This window comes from Euprymna scolopes, chromosome 15 (genome assembly GCF_053919585.1).
Source record: "Euprymna scolopes isolate OS-2025 chromosome 15, ASM5391958v1, whole genome shotgun sequence".
Taxonomy (NCBI): domain Eukaryota; kingdom Metazoa; phylum Mollusca; class Cephalopoda; order Sepiida; family Sepiolidae; genus Euprymna; species Euprymna scolopes.
This window is the reverse complement of record NC_136496.1, coordinates 93,141,718-93,161,245: the sequence shown is the minus strand read 5'-3', so window position 1 is coordinate 93,161,245 and position 19,528 is coordinate 93,141,718. Positions and strand designations below refer to the sequence as shown.

The 19,528-nt window shown below is 34.4% G+C and overlaps 1 protein-coding gene across 1 annotated transcript in view; it reads right to left on the bottom strand.

The window, feature by feature from the left end:
• LOC145293988 (sialin-like) overlaps positions 1–19,528 on the bottom strand; it is a 55,965-nt gene that overhangs the window by 18,178 nt on the left and 18,259 nt on the right. Inside the window, exons 2-5 of the mRNA XM_080140881.1 lie at positions 11,440–11,636; positions 9,592–9,828; positions 3,339–3,426; positions 432–527 (exon numbers count right to left, since the gene is read on the bottom strand). Of these exons, the coding sequence (XP_079997007.1) occupies positions 432–527; positions 3,339–3,426; positions 9,592–9,828; positions 11,440–11,636 (618 nt within the window). The remainder of the gene's footprint in view (positions 1–431; positions 528–3,338; positions 3,427–9,591; positions 9,829–11,439; positions 11,637–19,528) is intronic.

Here is a 19,528-nt window from a genome sequence, read left to right as displayed (position 1 = left end):
TGATGATTACAAACAATTTGTCATAAAAACAATGAAGATAAATTCATATTTTCATAACTTTCTATTCCAATAGCTCCTTTCCAAGAAACACCAGATTGTGGAACTCTCTTCCTGCTGACTGTTTCCCTTTACTTTTAACCTTGATCTTTTCAAGACTACGGTTAGTATAAGCATCTCCTGTCTTTTCGATTATCATTTTTCGTTCTTGTTAGTACCTTACATTAAGTGGCTCGACGCCTTGTCTGGAGCGATTTCCATAAAAAAATCTGGTCACCACTTAATTTATGAAAAGACAACTGTTATTAAAAATGTATTAGAATTCGAAACAATTGATTGGGCATTTTCCGTTATTGATTCGGTTGATTAAAATAGTATTTATTACGTTTTATTAAAACTTATATTTATTTAATTATTATGGTGATTTTACTTACCAAAAACATAGAAGATAGACGGCCACCCTCCTGCAAAGCCGTTCTTACTGAGATAGCCGGACAACAGCATCACGACGACAGCACCAAGGAAAGCACCTGAAGTTTAGAATCTATATTTTCCAGAAACAATAAGCATATGTCATGTACACTGAACATTTCTCTTATAAACAGGCATTTTGAACGCTAGACTCATTAAATCTATTTTAAATAAATATTGGCGGAGACTTTTTGAATCGTTACAAACTTAAATACAATTAAACAACGTAGCAGTTTCTACAATTTATTATTTAAAATTTATTAACCGAACTTGAATTTTGATCCAGGCTACTTATTTTGCACTACATTTCCGACAAAAAGTTACATATAAGACACACACACACAGACACATACAGACACACAGACATATATATACATGTGTGTATGTGTGTGCGTGCACGTATATATGTATACATATATATGCACACGCACACATATATATACACACACATATATATATATATATATATATATATATAGCCACTTACGTTATTTCACGAACGCATCAGACAATTTGAATTTTAGCAGTTATAGTTTATTTGAAGTAAAAATTCTTTTTGCTTTGCAAACGCACTAAATATTTTGAAATATGTACTCGTGTGTTATTTCTTTGGATCAATTAAAACGACAGAGACACAAATAAACCTCTGTAAAAAAAACAAAACACACGCATAATCCTTAAAGATCATCTCGCATAAACCTATGCTCAGGGCTTCCAGACAAAGCTCGCTCACAGTACATGGCTAGACACAGCTAGCACTCACTACACGACTAGACAAGGCTAGCACACTTTTTACGGCTAGACACAGCTATCCCATCTCCACAGGTAGACACAGCTACCAGACATTACACGACTAGACACAACTGGCCCACACTACAAGGCTAGACAGAACTAGCACTCACTACTGGGCTAGACGCAGCTAGCTTACACTACATGACGGCGCCAATTCCAAAAAGTCCAACCGATTTAAAAACAATGACACTTTAATTGAATTTTAGTCTCGCCATTTAACAACGACGAGTCTTTTCATAAAATCCAACCGAATCGTAGACACAGCTATCCCATCTCCACGACTAGACACAGCTATCCCATCTCCACGACTAGACACAGCTATCCCATCTCCACGGCTAGACACAGCTATCCCATCTCCACGGCTAGACACAGCTATCCCATCTCCACGGCTAGACACAGCTATCCCATCTCCATGACTAGACACAGCTATCCCATCTCCACGGCTAGACACAGCTATCCCATCTCCACGGCTAGATACAGCTATCCCATCTCCACGGCTAGATACAGCTATCCCATCTCCATGACTAGACACAGCTATCCCATCTCCACGGCTAGACACAGCTATCCCATCTCCACGGCTAGATACAGCTATCCCATCTCCACGACTAGACACAGCTATCCCATCTCCACGGCTAGACACAGCTATCCCATCTCCACGGCTAGATACAGCTATCCCATCTCCATGACTAGACACAGCTATCCCATCTCCACGGCTAGACACAGCTATCCCATCTCCACGGCTAGACGCAGCTATCCCATCTCTACGGCTAGACACAGCTATCCCATCTCCACAGGTAGACACAGCTACCAGACATTACACGACTAGACACAACTGGCCCACACTACAAGGCTAGACAGAACTAGCACTCACTACTGGGCTAGACGCAGCTAGCTTACACTACATGACGGCGCCAATTCCAAAAAGTCCAACCGATTTAAAAACAATGACACTTTAATTGAATTTTAGTCTCGCCATTTAACAACGACGAGTCTTTTCATAAAATCCAACCGAATCGTATTTTAAAACGGCGATAACAACTGTAAAAATGAATCTCGTAATTTATATGTCTTTATTTCTGTCCGAAATAGCTTGTAAATTAATTAGGAAAAAATAATAGCCAGCATACACACAATTTATTATCACGTCTCCTGCTGTCCTTGCCCCTTCGGTCTTTTTATTTATTTTTTTCATGACTGCTAATTTATTGACATGCAAATTAATGCAGATCAAACTACAATACATACAAATATACATGGAAATATATATTCATAAAGATAAAATCACATCTACATAATAATACGATAGCGTGTGCGTTATTTTATGTCTCACGCTTACATCCGGGTTGTTTAATTGTTATGTACTTCCATTTCTTGTAATAAACAATTTTACCAAGAATTCTTCATAAGTTTTGGTTTCGGTTTCGATTATAGCTTATGGCATTCAAGTCAGTTAATTTTTTTTATAAATAATTTTACTAAGAATTCTTCATTATTTGGATTTTGGTTTTCGTATATTATTATTATTATTATTATTATTATTATTATTATTATTATTAAGTCATCTATTTTTTTAAGTTTAGGATTCGGTTTCGATTCAAGCTGATGAACCTAAATCATATAGATATATTTTTTTTATTTTTGAAATCGCAACTTTATAATATATAAAAATCGATAGAACGCTATTTAATAATATATATACGAAATCTGCAAGAATTAAAATATCATATTTAAGCGAATTTTACGACCGGGTTACGGCGGGCGTCCCTGCTAGTTTGGATAAATACTTTTGCAGTTTTAACAAAATACATACAATAATATAAGAGCGTCTCCATTTATGTTGAATATCTACAGAATGCCAACATCAATATATTACATATGGACCAGTCCCCTGTGGAATTTCCACAGGTCCCGCTAGTAATAAAATGAAGCATTCTTTAAATTTTTAATTGAATTTTTCTCGTATATATTATAATGAAGTTAATATGAATTTATTTATAATCCTATGTTATTCTATTCATGTATAACAAGTAAAAAAAAAATAAAAACTGTTAATCTAAGTTAAAATCTTTTATACAAACCTGATGAGACAAATGTACTTAATTTGCTTCGCTCAAGAGGAGGTGCCCATTCACCCCACAGACGATGCATTCCTGGAAAGCTGAATCCCTGAAAGAATGTGTAGGATTAAAATAAACAGAACAAAATCGAGAAAATTGGGAATTCGAAAAGTTTATATTTACCTTTTTAAGTTAAATTCTTTTTTATTTCTTTTCTCCGGGCACCGTCGGGAAAAGGGTCTTGCTAGTTATAAAAGAAATACGTTTTTTAACAATTTGGGGATATTTTAAGTAAGATTATCCATACAGTAAATGTGATATTGTGGTGCCTGCAATGATTCTAGCTAAGAATATGACAGAGGATGATCACCAATCCTAACTCACCACCCTTTTGATGGCCTTGTGCCTATTTTGTGAAATTTTAATTTTACTTTATAGCAAATAATTAAAAGCGTAGTATCTATTTTTATACTAAACTTCATCTGTTCTTATACTAAGGCAATTTGTATTTTTATCCCAATCAAAAAATTCCTTTTGGGGGAACTGGATTTTTCTCCTCATTAAAAAATGACCTTGTGTCTAACTATGTCCTCACGGCGAAGTGTGTAAATAGGGACATCAGAGAAATAAAGACAAAGTCCATCCATGCATAAATATATATTTTATTATTATTATTATTATTATTATTATTATTATTATTATTATTATTATTATTATTATTATTATTATTAATTGATTCAGTGTTCTGTAAAAGTCTGAGGAAGCTACAGACGGCCAAAAAAACGGCCGGGTAGCTGAAACAATAATGTAACTTAACAGAAAGATACGGTAATAAAAAATAAAACGCATATTTGCTCTACAACAGTATTGACCACTTTCTTCAGTTTTTATTAATTACCATTTCTACTATATATATATATATATATATATATATATATATATATATATATATATATATATATATAGTTCTGGTAACTTGCAAACCTCGCGCCGTCCGTGTAACCTATCGTGACATCAGAGTTGTATGTAAGAATATGCATTGATCTAAATAGCTCTATTTTTGTCATTTTTATTCGTATACTGTACTATGGAGCAGTATGCCCTAAATAGGAATATCTCTCTCTATATATATCTATTTAGCAAAATCTAATGCGCTATGTGTTCTTTGATGGAAGAGTAAATAGCCTTTGTAAATGTATGTAAATTCTTTGTTGTTGTTAATATTGTTAAACGATGTTCAGTGGTGTTGATTCAAGTTCAATCTGTTTCTTACTTTTATGTTTATTTTTATAATATTTTGTAAGTCAGTAATCTTAAATACACTTTATTTGTGAAGTTTTCCTTGTAATTTTTGAGCTTGATATACCGTTGAGATTTAGTATTTTTTTTTTTATTGTGTTATCTAATTTTACTTTGGATTATTTCTGTCCTTATTCATTTATTTCATAGAATTTCGTAATTTCGTTGTTGAGGAGTCTATTATATATATCATTATCAAGTTTATAAATCTTTCGACATTTATCTTCCCTTACCATTATCATTATTTTCATGACAAGTGATCATCTAAGCTCCAATGCCGTGAGTTTTTTTTTTAATCAAACAAACACTTCTCAAATCAACAAAGTTTTATTTATTTTAGTGAAGTATAAGATGAGAGAGTTGAGTGAGTATGGGGGTGGTGTATGGCTGATCAGGCGGGAAACGGCAGAGGTGTGTGTGTGTGTATTTTTATATTAAAATTACTGCTCACTTATTTTGACATTATTCTATTGTATTATGCTTTGTACGTTTAGCAATTCCAATCCAAAATTAAGTATTCCTTTCATTGTTTCATGATCTCGATTCTTTGATTGGAATGTAAGGTTGATGCCATTACCAGTAATCCAATTTACATCTAGTTTTTCCCGGATCCGATTTTGCGCGTATGCAATATATCCGATATTTTCCTGGCGTTATCCGTCATCTATGCAACATAAGATGGGGATATTATCCCAGACGTGATAAGAACATTCCATACATGGCCGGATAAACAGGATATACGACACTTGCAGGTGTCAAAAGTTTTATAGCACTGTAGACGGAACCTACTTTAATTGCAGCCATTTGTTCCGATTCATGTTTTCTGTAAATGTTAAATATGTTGTAAACACAGAAAATAATGATATTCCATTAAACACTGGATATTTATAAAATCATTTTATATAGTGGCTTGAATTAAAATTGTAAATGCAAATATCGTTCTGTGGTTCAATTGTACTCTAAACAGAAACATTTATTTCGGATGTACGCATGTCTTATCAAAGAACCTACTGTTGATTATGCACTGGGCCCTTCTATTTGTGCGATCATAAAACTTCTCAAATGAACATGTGATGTTAGACTGTATAAGGGTGTTAATTTTGGTCAAAAGCAAACTATATCTTCTTTAATCGGATTTTCAATTATCGATATTTGATACTCTACACTCTTGGAGGCATTCTGATACAAAACCCAAGCGTACTCCCAAACACATGAAATGCATTTGTGTGAAATTTAAAAAAAAATTGGCCCAGCTGTTTCGAAGACCATAGAGAAGGAACACACACACACACACACACACACACACACACACCAGCAAAGTGCCATATATATATATATATTATTTACAAAAATGCATTTTTTTTTACCTAAATGCAAGTTGAGGATAATTTTTCCTTTAACCAATTTGGTACCCCCACATGGGGAGCCGCATATACATTATTTTTTAAATATAATTATCCACTTACACGTGTTTCGTCGTCTACGACTCATCAGAGTGGCTGAATCTAGCAAGATTCGGAATCGGGACCTGAACTCTTTATCCGCTATTACAAAAAAAAATTATATATATATATATATATATATATATATATATATATATATATATATATATATATATATATCCCATCGACGAAATGTAGCATCCCTCTGCCTGTTCTACAAGAACTTTAACGGTGAATGCTCCGAGGAACTGCAAGCACTTGTACCTCCTCGACGTAAGTACCTCTGACAAACCCAACAAGCAGTAAAATCCCACCTCTTCCCAGTTGAGATCCCTAAATATAAGAGAGCCTTCTACTCCAGTAGTTTCTTCCCCAGAACCACTAGACTTTGGAATTCCCTTCCGGGTTCCTGCTTCCCCAACTGTACTGACATGCAGAAGTTCAAGTGTAACGTGAACCAACATCTTGCTTCCCAACTCCCCACATAGTACCACTGTAGCTTATGTCCCTGATATAAGCCCCCTACATCAAAGTGGCAATGTACCTTGTTTGGGGTGAAAATGTAATTAAAAAAAAATTTTTTCACATAGACATCACCACTTATCAAGGCCAATAGGTCACTCGAGGATAAGGGTTAAAGAGTGTACAGTAGAAATTGGACAATATAGTAACCTTTAGTAATGGAAATTCGGTAAATTTGTTAACTTATATGGAACGGCTCATCAAAAACTTGTTTACATTAGACTTGAAGACAACTATATTGTAGTCAGCTGGAAAGCAGAAAAACGGAAGACAATTCCATAGGCGTTCAGTTCTAAGAAAGAAGCTTTGAAATAGATGTTTAGGTTTAGGCACAGATAAAGAGTGGGGGAAATTATTGATAGTGTTTTTGATAGACGAGTGTTTCTTGAGAAAGTTTGGCAAGGAGGGACCATAGACTGGAGCTCAGCCGAGCGCCTGCCATGAAAATAACAATAAAGCAGAGACAGAACCACAACTGCAAGGAGAGAAGAAGCTACGAAGTCTATTTTAAAATCTATCAAGGCAGAATAAGTCCTTTCTAGCAGCTCCTGCCCAAATGTGGCAACAGTATTCCATCCTTGGACATACCTGGCTCTTATATAGATAGAGAATTGCATCAGCAGTGAGATATCTACTGGATCGATAGAAGGATTCCACCATTTTTCCAGCGGCCTTGGCAACAGATTTAATGTATGTGTTCCATTTAAGATCAGAAATAAAGGTCAAGCCCAGAAGCTTGTCAAAACATGAGGCCTCCCCAAGACGAGAGCTATTCATTTCAATTGATGCCAGATGGGGATCAGAGCGTTGATGATGTAAAGATAAAAGCTTGGGTTTAGATGCATTAAAAGTAACCAGCCACCTCTTTCCCCATTGAACCACTTGCTCAAAGTCAGAGGAGAGAGAATCGGAGAGAACTTGGTCGTTTATGGTCTTAGATGTGCTACCATAGATAGTAGTGTCATCAGCATAAATGTCTATGAATGATGTAAGGATGTGGTTTGGAAGATCATTAATGTAGATCAGGAAGAGAGCTGGGCCCAGGATTGACCCCTGAGGGACTCCAGCATTAATACTGTGAGCTTCTGATTTTTGCCCCTCAACCACTACTCTTATGAACCTATCAGAGAGAAATGATTTAATAATTGAGAAGACATTTCCATCTATACCGTAGCTGGAGATTTTGTGAGGTAAACTTTTATGCCATACGCTATCAACGGCCTTTGATATGTCAAGAACAATTGCCCTAGAAAGGTAGCCTCCGTCGAGAGATTCGCTAATCCTATGAGATATAACTGTAAGCACATCTGCTGTAGATCTAGCAGAACGGAAACCATATTGCATGTCACTAAGGTTATTTTTGCTGAGATGCTTGATTACTTCTCTATTTAATTTCCAGCAACTTACTCAGGATGCACTTGGAGGGAGATGAGCGATCACCTGAATTCTTATACACAGGGCATACTGATGAGATTTTCCAGGGTGATGGGAAGCAATTCTCCTTAAGACAACGCTTAAACAGTTTTGTAACCAAACGTCATAAATAAATATTTGAAGATATAAAGAACTTGGTATATAAAACATTTTCTAAAATTACTGAATTCAGCATTAAATACCCCGAAAGGGGTCGATATGTCATAAAACAAAAATCAATATTTAACATATTTTAATCACCTGCTCTATTTTATCAATTTGATAATATTCTAATCGATCCTTCCTTCTTTAGTCCGTACGTTACGCCTTGTAAAAGACCAAATACAATTTTTAAAGGCCAAACTGTTTCCAAAAAAGCTCAAATTTGCAAAATTTGGACTTAAAAAGGAAAATTTCGGAACCCTGTAAAATAATATGAGATTATTCCCCCTTTGATGCAACTTCGTTTTCAAATATTATTATAATAATATATGATTAATGTTTTCATGGTGTGAGAAAGACACCCATAGTACTTTCAACATACAGCAGTTCTTTACTGAAGGAAGAAGTCAGCGAAACGTTACATAAAAAGAACATTCGAAAGAAACAGGGCAAAATAAGAACATTGTCTGTCAAAAGATACTGTATTGAAGAAGTAAATGAAATATTGTCTCTCACGATGTGATTTTATAATTTGTATTGAACTTTGTAGCACAATATCACTTACTTGGTAATATTTATTAATTTATCTCAATATTTATTAATTTATCTCAATATTTATTAATTTATCTCATTTAGGTCAGCTTTATATTTAAAATACAATAGACACTATTTTCATAGAAATGTTTAAAAAATGTCAAATTTGCTGCATGTTTTTTTTTTCTGTCCAAAACACTAATTTTTTGCGCTATTCACCTTTATGAAGACATATTGTCCAATTTCTACTGTACACTCTTTAACCCTTATCCTCGAGTGGCCTCAAGGCCTTGATAAGTGGTAATACATATGTAAAAAAAAAAAAAAAGAAAAAACATATTTGTTGATTAAGTATATTTCTCACTCTGTGGAATTATCACTAGCCCTGCTAATGTTTTTTTGTTTTTTGTTTTTTTTACTTATACCGTAGTTTTACTCGTACAGAATCTAGAAGTAGACCTTCAGAGGAGGTGAAAATTATTACGTTCTGGATGCTGATTGGTCCTCGTGTGATCAAATCACTTCGCAGCCCGTACTTTCTACCAGAGGAAATAGATATCAGTGTTTATAACTAGAGCTATGACAACAGTATATTCTTTTCGTTGTTTTGACTCGAGTATATATCCGACGGCACAGACACAATTGATCAACCGAGGATCACATTACTCTATATAAAAACATATCAATGGATATATACCTCAGGATCAAAATAAGGAAAAGAATATGCTGTTGTTATAGCCCTAGTTATAACCAACTAGGGTCTAATCTTTTTTGTTTTTGTTTTTTTGTGGGTTTTTTTGCTTGTTTTTTTAAGGGGGGTGAAGTTTCTGTTTTCTTTTTTATTTGTAAAACTTGTCGTATATTCATATTTATATTTTAAAAAAATAATCAGCATGTCTTACCTCGGCCATTCCCATGATTACCCTGATCGCCACAAGGACGTAAACATTGAACCCCGCCGCCCAGGGAATAAGAAGGGTCAACAATGACGTGACTAAATTGCCGACGCCAAACAGGATTTTCCCGCCATATTTCTGTGCCAAAATGCCGCCGGGAATCTGAGCAAAAAAGTAGCCATAAAAGAAAGCAGATTGAACAAATCCTTGTAAAGATGGACTCCACTGGTAAGAACCATGATTCTGCAAAAAGAGAAAGAATGAAATTAAAAAAAAAAAATTTTTTTTTTAATAAAAGCACACAAAACATAAATACAAAAACCGAAGAGACATATTTTACATTTTAGTTTTATTCTAATTTATCGGTGATTTTGTAGTGTAGTCCCTGCAAAACCATCGACACTTATCCTAAGCGGGTTGAACCAGCTTCCTCCGAAGGATGAAGTCGCAAGGCAATATTAAATTCACATGCAGTCCCCAGTTGTATGAATATCCTCGTCTAGGAGATGACGACGTTGCGGTTTTGCAATTCTTGCAAGGAGGTGTTAACGTCCTCCTACATACTGCGCATGGTATTGCTCGTTTAAAAAATAATTTCTCTTCTAGGGTAGGGGTAAAAATTAGTTTTAATAGTACTCTAGAGTCCTTCTTTATTTTATTTAGTCCTTTCCATACTGCTCTTGAGATCTGATTTTTTTTTTTTCACTGCTCACTCAAAATTAATTTTTTCTGTGGGAGGCGGCTAGAAACTTGGTTTTAGTAGTCCTCTCAGGGCCTCCTCAATTTAAATTAATGTTTCCAGTAGTGCTCTGGAGGTTTTCTGGGTTGTGTTTTTTTACGGTTCACTTATGAAATTGTTTTTGTTTTATTCATTATATTTTGCCTGAAAGTGACAGATAAAATTTGGGTTTAAAACAAGTGAGAGATAAAGAAATAAGTTTTAGCAGAAATATGTTAAGCAACTTTTTTTAATACTGCTTTGTTATTTATTGTCGAGGTCAATAATCTGAGACAAACTCTGAAGCAATAAAGTATTAACGCAGTAGGAAACTCGATGAATAGTAAATGCGTATATGTGACAGGTGCAGGCAATAATGTAGTAGGCCACTTGCAACGTGGTGGATGCTGAATGCAAATGTACTCAATACTCTGAATACAGATGGTATGTGTTATAGTATAATTTTACTCTTATTAAGTCTTATGTTGAATCGAACAGTGCTTAATACCCTGGATAGAATATATATGAGCTGAGAGAGATAGAAAGAAAGAAAGAAAGAAAGAAAGAAAGAAAGGGATACAAAAGAGAAATAGAAGCAAAAAGGGAAGGAGGAAGACAGGGTAGATTTTCTGTTTTACTTTTAAATCAGATTTTAATAATTTTTTATTACAAATATCTTTTACTTTTCCAACCAAGTGGCATATTGAAACAATAAAATAATTTCAACTTGTTCAAGTATGAAAAAACATTTTCATTTTCTTTTTCTAACATTTCAGACTAAAAAATAAAATACAATATAATCTTAAAAAATGAAATTCAAGTTAGAAAAGCATTTCTCGCAAAGCATGAAAATTGTTAAACAGAATGGTTTTTTTTATATAAACTTTAAGAATTACAAAATCTAATTTAAAATTTATCAATTTTAAAAGAGCACTTTTATAAGCTTTACAATTTAATTTAAGATGAATCTAAAATTTTGGGTTTATTTTATGCTATGTACATTTTGCTGCACTTTGTAAACCTTATCGTTTAAAATTGCCATATCATTAATTGTTAAATAATAAATCAATTACTTTTTTTATTTATTTTACTATTACATGTGTTTAAATGTGACGCTTTATTAGTCTGTAACCTACCTCTCCATTAACGGTATCTTGGGAAAAATTGTTGGCATTGCAGACCAAATTGAAATCTTCCGAATGCTTTGTAGAATCCATATATGTTCGGTTCACCATAGCAACGAGGGCGATACTGAGGTCGAAGCGCAAACAGTAGGCATTTAAATATCCTACAAAAGCCACCGCTGCCAACACGTAACGAGCAGGAATCAAATCTGAAAAAGGGAAAAAATTATCAGATCTCGATATATATATATATATATATATATATATATATATATATATATATATATATATATATATATATATAAAATATATATATATATATAAAATATATATATATATATATATAAAATATATATATATATATATATATATATATATATATATATATATATATATATATTCCAGGTATCAAAATGTATAAAAATTAAGAATGAATGAATTTCAACAAGGGTTGTTGATAGTGCTCAATCAATGAGAGCAAATTATATATTTTTTATTATTTTTTATGTAAATACAGATATCTTGCTACGATGTGCTGGCCATTTCAATCAGCCAAGAAAAATTAAATTACATAAATTAAAAAGGTTCCGGACTTTTTTGAATTTTGAAGAGAGAAAATACGCCATGACAAGCGTTAAAGCAAAGCTAAAGTTTTTATCCAAGAACTTTAGCTTTGTTTCACGCCGGTTACAAATTTTTGTATTTTAGTTTTTCTTGCCTGATAAAATCAAATATGATTGAAACGGTCTGCACATTACAAATTTTTGTATTTTAGTTTTTCTTGCCTGATAAAATCAAATATGATTGAAACGGTCTGCACATCGTAGCAAGATATGACTGTATTTACATAAAGAATAAATATATATATATATATATATATATATATATATATATATATATATATATATATATATATATATATATATATATATATAGAGAGAGAGAGAGAGAGAGAGAGAGAGAGAGAGAGAGAGAGGTTTTAGGTTTAATAAGATATGTTGAGAAATACTTTAGCAGGTGTTTAAAACATTTGTTAGTAGGAAAGGAAAGACATATAGACGTGGCCTTCGGGACAAGATCAAAATGTAGTATCTGTCCGGCAGATACTGCAAGCAAAGACCATATGTGGGGGCGACCCCACATATAAGACCTTGGTCAATGTAGGGGTAACCCTTCATACCAATTGTCACTATCCAGCTCCCCTACTCCCCGGGGAGTTGGTCCCCATTTCCCCTTCACTCCTCACATTAAAAATCGGCCTTGTGCCTAATTTGCTCGGTGGGGGAGCAAATAAATACCATCTGTCCGGCAGATACTGCAAGCAAAGGCCATATGTGGGGGAAACCCCACATATAAGACCTTGGTCAATGTAGGGGCAACCCTTCATGCCAATTGTCACTATCCAGCTCCCCTACTCCCCGGGGAGTTGGTCCCCATTTCCCCTTCACTCCTCACTTTAAAAATCGGCCTTGTGCCTAATTTGCTCAGTGGGGGAGCAAATAAATACTTCAAAGTGTAGTATCTGTTCTTCAGATGCTGCATTTCAATTTCTTGTTCTCTGTCAGTGGAGGAGAAATCCTTCACGACTGAGGCAATTTTTATTTTTGTTCCTTTTCTCCGCGTTAAAAAACGATCCTGGTGTCTAACTCTGTCCCGAGGAGGGGGCATTGTAAATAGGAAACACATATAGAGGTGATATTCATTATTCCGCGGAGTTTCAAAGAATTTTTCTCTCCAGAGGACTGAAAACTAGTGAGCAAAACATATAGATAGCGGGGCTAGAAGATTTTCTGGTTTTATCATTTGTGAAACTGTATTCATGATTGTGGCCATAGAATGTAAAATACTGTTTGTAAAAAAGTTTGTATTAATTGTTTGTGCAATGTGATGTTTGTAAAAAAAATAGAGGAGGCAGGGAGAAAATGAAAAGTTAAGCCGCTTCGGGTAAATCCAAGTGTGTGAAACATCCTTTGTAGATGTCTTGTGTTACATGATAAGGGCTGTCCCCTTTTCATGTAAGTATAAAAATGGAGAATTTAGTTTAAAATGGAAATGAGATGGCAATAGAGAAATTCGAACCTCGTAATCTTGGTTTAGAAATAGATTACGTGTGAGAATTTAAAAATGTAAAACGAAACATTTGTTTAGAATATAGATAAAATATTCAAGAAAAGAATGTGAGCTGTCAAGTTTATTATGAAATTTTAAATTGAAAGAATGCAGCTTATAAGATAATGTTTTAACATATTGAATATAGGTTAAAATTCCTTTTGTAGAAATAGGAAAAGTTTTGGACACGTATGTCCAGGACACGTGAAAGAATGCACATGTTTTAACATGTGTATGACATCACGGAAAAGAGAAAGTTCGAGGAATAGAGAAAAACTGTAATTAGAAAACAGTCAGTGAAGAGACTCAGGGACAGTCAGACGTCCAGGAGCGAGACGTCACTTCAAGAAGAAATGTGAAACTTTGAATTCTTGATGATGGAATCACGGCCGTGTGAAGAATAAACCATCAAGTGTTTTTTGTAAAGCTCGTCTTGTGTTCATGCTTCTTATACAAAGGTAAAGTCCAATTGTATTATATATTTGTGTTATATGTATTTACATACACGTCTCAACATCATCATGTCTACACAATGTCCGAACTGTCTGAACACTATATCCCTTCACTCTAAGAGCTTTCCCCTTCTTCCATCAGCAAGATCTAAGAAAGAACATTTTAATATATAAGAATATCTCCTAACATGAACAATATCTATCTAAGTCTCTCACAACATCTCTCTCTCTCTCTCTCTCTCTCTCTCTCTCTCTCTCTCTCTCTCTCTCTGAGTCTTACAACATCCCTCACTGTAATAAAACTCCTTTTAAGATAAGCATCTCTCACTAAGAAAAAGCCTATCTCTCTCAAGACAAAGACTCTTAATAACTCTTCCTAAGACTCTCTTAAAATGAAACCCCCGATATGCAACATCTTGCAGTGAAGGATGTAAATAGCTGCTTTCAGGGTTAAAAAAAAAAACAAAAAAAAACGATACAAAAGATGATGGTGCAAATTTAATCCTGTGTAGTTCTGGTAAGAAAACAAAGAAATTGTTAGGGGATGGTACTAGATCCGTGAATCGGGGTAGTTTTGAATAAACGAACTTGTATCAGGAAGAGAATATGTGCGACACTAGGTGTGTAAGAAACTTCGTGAAAAATATTAAATAATTCGACCCCCTATCTTTGCAAGCTTATAACTACTCGAAAATGTAATTCAAACGCTATTTGTTTTTCAATTAAAGGACCAAGGACCAAGGTTTCATTCAAAAAAAAATACAAACAACGTGGTTTAAAAAAAAAGGTTTTAAACTTCGGACTTTACAGGTAAATTTCCAAAAAAACTGTTCTTTTTTTTTTGTTGTTTTGTTTTAAATTAGAATATATTATTTATTGATCTTTTATTTTCAATTTGTGATATATAAAACTTTGGTACATAAATTATTTACTTTTTAATAGACATTTCAAAATGGGGGGGCTTCAATTAATTCGACCCCCTGTCTTTCCAAGCTTATAAGTACTCGAAAAATGTAATTCAAACCCTAATTTATTTTCAATTAAAGGGGCAAGGACCAAGGTTTCATTTAAAAAAAATACAAACAACGTGCTTTTTTTAAAAAAAAAAAGGTTTTAAACTTCGGACTTTACAGGTAAATTTAAAAAAAAATGTTCTTTTTTGTTGTTTTAAATTTGAATATATTATTTATTGATCTTTTATCTTCAATTTGTGATATATAAAACTTTGACACATAAATTAATCATTTACTTTTTAATAGACATTTCAAAATAGGGTGGCGTGAATCTAAAAAAAAACGTTTGTCTAAAATATTATATTCGGTTTATTAGGAAGAGCATTTACCCTGAAAATATTGTAAAAATAGAATCAATAGAAAAAATTTGATAGATTTTTAAGGTTTAAAAATTGAAAAATACTGAACTCGTAAAATTCAATTAATTTCATTACTGTTTTTTTTTTTAATAGAAAATATTATTTCTATTACCTTTTATACAACTTTAATAGTTTATTTTGGAAGTATAATCCATAAAGAAAATAAACAACCCACTTTTAAATGAGAAATTACGAGTTTTTTTTATATTTTATTCGCAGTTTCGTGTTAGGGGTGTCAAAAATTCCTACAAAAATTCTGATACACCTAGTGCGACACTGTTGGCCTGTCAGCTTCCATGGGCCATAATATATATATATATATATATATATATATATATATATATATATATATATATATATATATATATATATATATATATGATACTAATGATACTATACGCGCCCCCACCCAAGTGTTGGAAAGTAAAGGAAAAAAGAGGGGAAATACAACAAAAGAAACAGGAAATAGTATTTGACAATAGATAAGAAGCTGTCACTGGAGTAGACAAAGGAATACAGGAAGCACACAATGGATCTGAGATATATTTAGATTTGGGTTTTATGATGCTGGGGAGTGGCTACGGGTTTGCGACAGTCACTGAGTTTTATATATATATATATATATATATATATATATATATATATATATATATATAGTAATTTATAAAATATATATGGCGATTAAGCTACACTGAATATTCCGCGTTTAATCCTCTCTAGGACTCCTCAGGCTTATGCGCGAATTCTGTGGTTGTTATCGTTTATATATATATATATATATATATATATATATATATATATATATATATATATATATATATAAAACGATATTTGATCTGTATATAGTCATTATTAAATTGTGTACCCTTAACAATATATTAAATATATATACATATATATATTTATTTATATAGCGATTATATATACTATTTTATGTTTATTATACATACACATATTTTTTTATATATAGTATACATATTTTATATATTGAACGTAGTCTATTGAGCTTAAGTTAGTTTTGTTGCAAATAATTTCTTTCAATTCTCTTTATATAATCTTAAAATATTTAAATTGAATTAACAAGAGCCATGACAGCTAACAAACCGTAAGTCCAAGACCTGAGTATTCTTGGACTTCCAGTTTGTTGGCTGCAACAACGATTTACAGACGACAAAGTCCTCTTTACGACAGTGCAGTTGACAGGAGTTCAGTTAGACTTGACGATGGTTTCTACTTTAACACAGAAGAAAGCTGATTGTGACTTGGACCAGATTGAGAGAGCGTGAGCAAACCGAGATGATTTGATTAACCAACTGACGACCCCAGTCTCGGCAGTAGGTGTATATGAGAAACGAATATTTACAGAAAGTGTCGGGCGCTGAGTTATTTTTTTTGCTTCCCTGTTTTTTATTATATTTTTATACTTGTGGTCCCTTGGGCTTCCCTCGACGGTCGCTAGTGTGATAGACTACGATGATACGCCCATAAACAGATAAAACGAAGGAGAAGGCGAATGAAAAATCCTCAGCACACAACGTTGGGGTCGTCGGCGCTGTTAAGGAAGTGTTGTACTGTTGTATTCCTGTTGGGATATGTATATATTCTGTACATATATACACGTGTACATATATACACGTGTATATATGTACACGTGTATATAGGTACGAAGGGCGTGCAATAAGTATTGTCCTGACCCGCTTCCTATAGCAGTAGAGCAACGAAACTTGGCACAGTTATTAGTCTTTTTCTACATAGGAACCACCCAGAGTTATACATTTCTCCCATCGTTTGATGCAGTCCTGGAGACCGTTTTTGTAGAACACCCCAGGTTGGTCCTCCAATCACAGCGTGACTTCAGAAATCAAGGCTGCATCATCTGGGAAACGCTTTCCTTTCAAAAACAACTTCATGGCTGGGAAGAGGTGAAAGTCAGACGGTGCAAGGTCGGGAGAGTAGGGAGGATGGGGAAGATTTCATAACCACACGCCCGTGCTTCTGATCTGGCGACATGCGAGTTGTGGACCAATCATTGTCCTGCAGGAGGAGGGTACCTTTGCTGATCTTGCCCCGAATCTTGATTTTGATAGCTTCCCTTAATTTCCTCAAAAGTGAAGCATAACAGGCTCCTGTAATAGTGGTACCCTTTGCCAGGAAATCTGTCATCACTACTCCGTCCTGGTCCCAGAAGACTGTGAGCATGACCTTGCCAGCGGAGGGCTGCACCCTTGCCTTCTTTGGAGGTGGTGAGTCCAAGTGCTTCCACTGCATTGACTGGGCTTTGGTCTCTGGATCAGAGTGGTGGACCCAGGTTTCATTCTGTGTAATCAGTCTTTTGAAAAACTTTGACTCATCTTCTTGGCACATATCCAAATTCATCCCCGAGCACTCGACGCGTTCTCGCTTCCGGAATGGTGTGAACAACCTGGGAATCCATCTGGCAGACACCTTATGTATATGCAAATGGTCATGAATGATAGTTTCCACAGACCCTGTACTAATCTTGACATCTTGGGCTATTTGGCGAATAGTAATGCGCCGATCTTCCAAAATGGCAGCCTCAACTTGACCCACAGATGTCTCATCAATGGCAGAAGTGGAGGCGACCAGGTCTTGGAGCTGTTTCTATAGACTTCCGGCCATGTTTGAATTCACGATGCCAGCACTTTACAAGGTCATATGATGGGGCATTATCACCATACATTTCTTTCATTTCATCAAACGTCTCCTGTGGTGTACGTCCTTTCAAATACAAAAACCGGGTCACTGCTCGACATTCAACAGACTCCATTTCACATCAGACTCAGTTCAAACACCTGTAAAACAGAAACCACAATTAGTTCAGAGCTGCAATTTACCACATAACCCGTAGAGATATAAGTCATTGCATGCAAAATTTCAGCTAGATCAGACAACTGGAAGTGGGTCAGGGGCATTACTTATTGCAGGCCCCTCGTACACGTGTATGTGATGAGTATCTTATTGAGTGTGCGTCTCTTCGTCATGTATTTACATGTGATCGCCTATTTTCAAAATGTCACAAAACAACGTATTTGGTGTATGTTCACATATAACCACAAATAAGGAACGGAATGAGCATCTTTGTTTCTTGCCAGACAAAGGAAGACATACCTTCAACAAGAGAGACGAATACCTTTCTATGGGGTTACAACATTTGGCCAATTAGAGAACACACTTGCTCCATCTTTGATCTCGTAGGACGGAAACCTGCAACAAAAATTCTACCAAGAACAACAAGCCATGGATTTTTTTTTTTTTTCGGCAACCTTTTTTCCAGAATGTTTTTTTCTATTTTGGAAGGGTTCAACGCTGATAGAGTCCTGTTTTAATCTTAATTATCGATCTTGCTCCTCCTGGGTACCATCCCGTCTGCCGATCATCTCTTTCGGCCGTCCGTTACAGACTCAATACTAAAACTTTCTCAGGTATTTCTAAACTCGTTACGTCATGTATCTACGTAACTTATTACGTCATGTATCTCCGTAATTTATTACGTAATGTATCTCCGTAACTTATTGCGTCATTATCTCCGTAACTTATTATGTCATCTCCGTAACATGTCTCTACTTAACTTATTACGTCATATCTACGCCATGTATCTGCGTACCATTGCGTCATGTATTTACGTAACTTTTACGTCATGTATCTACGTAACTTACGTCATGTATCTACGTAACCAAAGATTTTGGCCTAGTCTTGGGTATTCACCTCTCTACCCCGAACATCCGATGCTGCCTGGTCATAATATAATAGAAGGAATACCTTGTATAACAATTGGTGATCGTACATCAGGACCGGCCCTTACAAGAGGAAAGGAAAGTGATAGAAAATAGACTCAAGAATGTAGCACAACAGAGGCGAGTGATAAAATGCTTAAACTTTGCAAGTGAACAAATACTGTAGAAGAAAAAAGACAATGCAAGAGTTTACATGTAAACGAGAAAGAGAAAGAAAAAAATAGACTCAAAAATATTTCATTAATGATGTCACGGACACAAAAATATAGACAGAAAAATAGGACGTAAAGAAAGTGTGTGTAAACTTGAATAGAAAAAAAAGAAAGAAAAAAAGGTGATCGAGAAAGAAAAAAAGAGAAAAGAAAATGAATTAACAAAAAACATGGACAGAAAAAAACACGCAAAGGTGAATG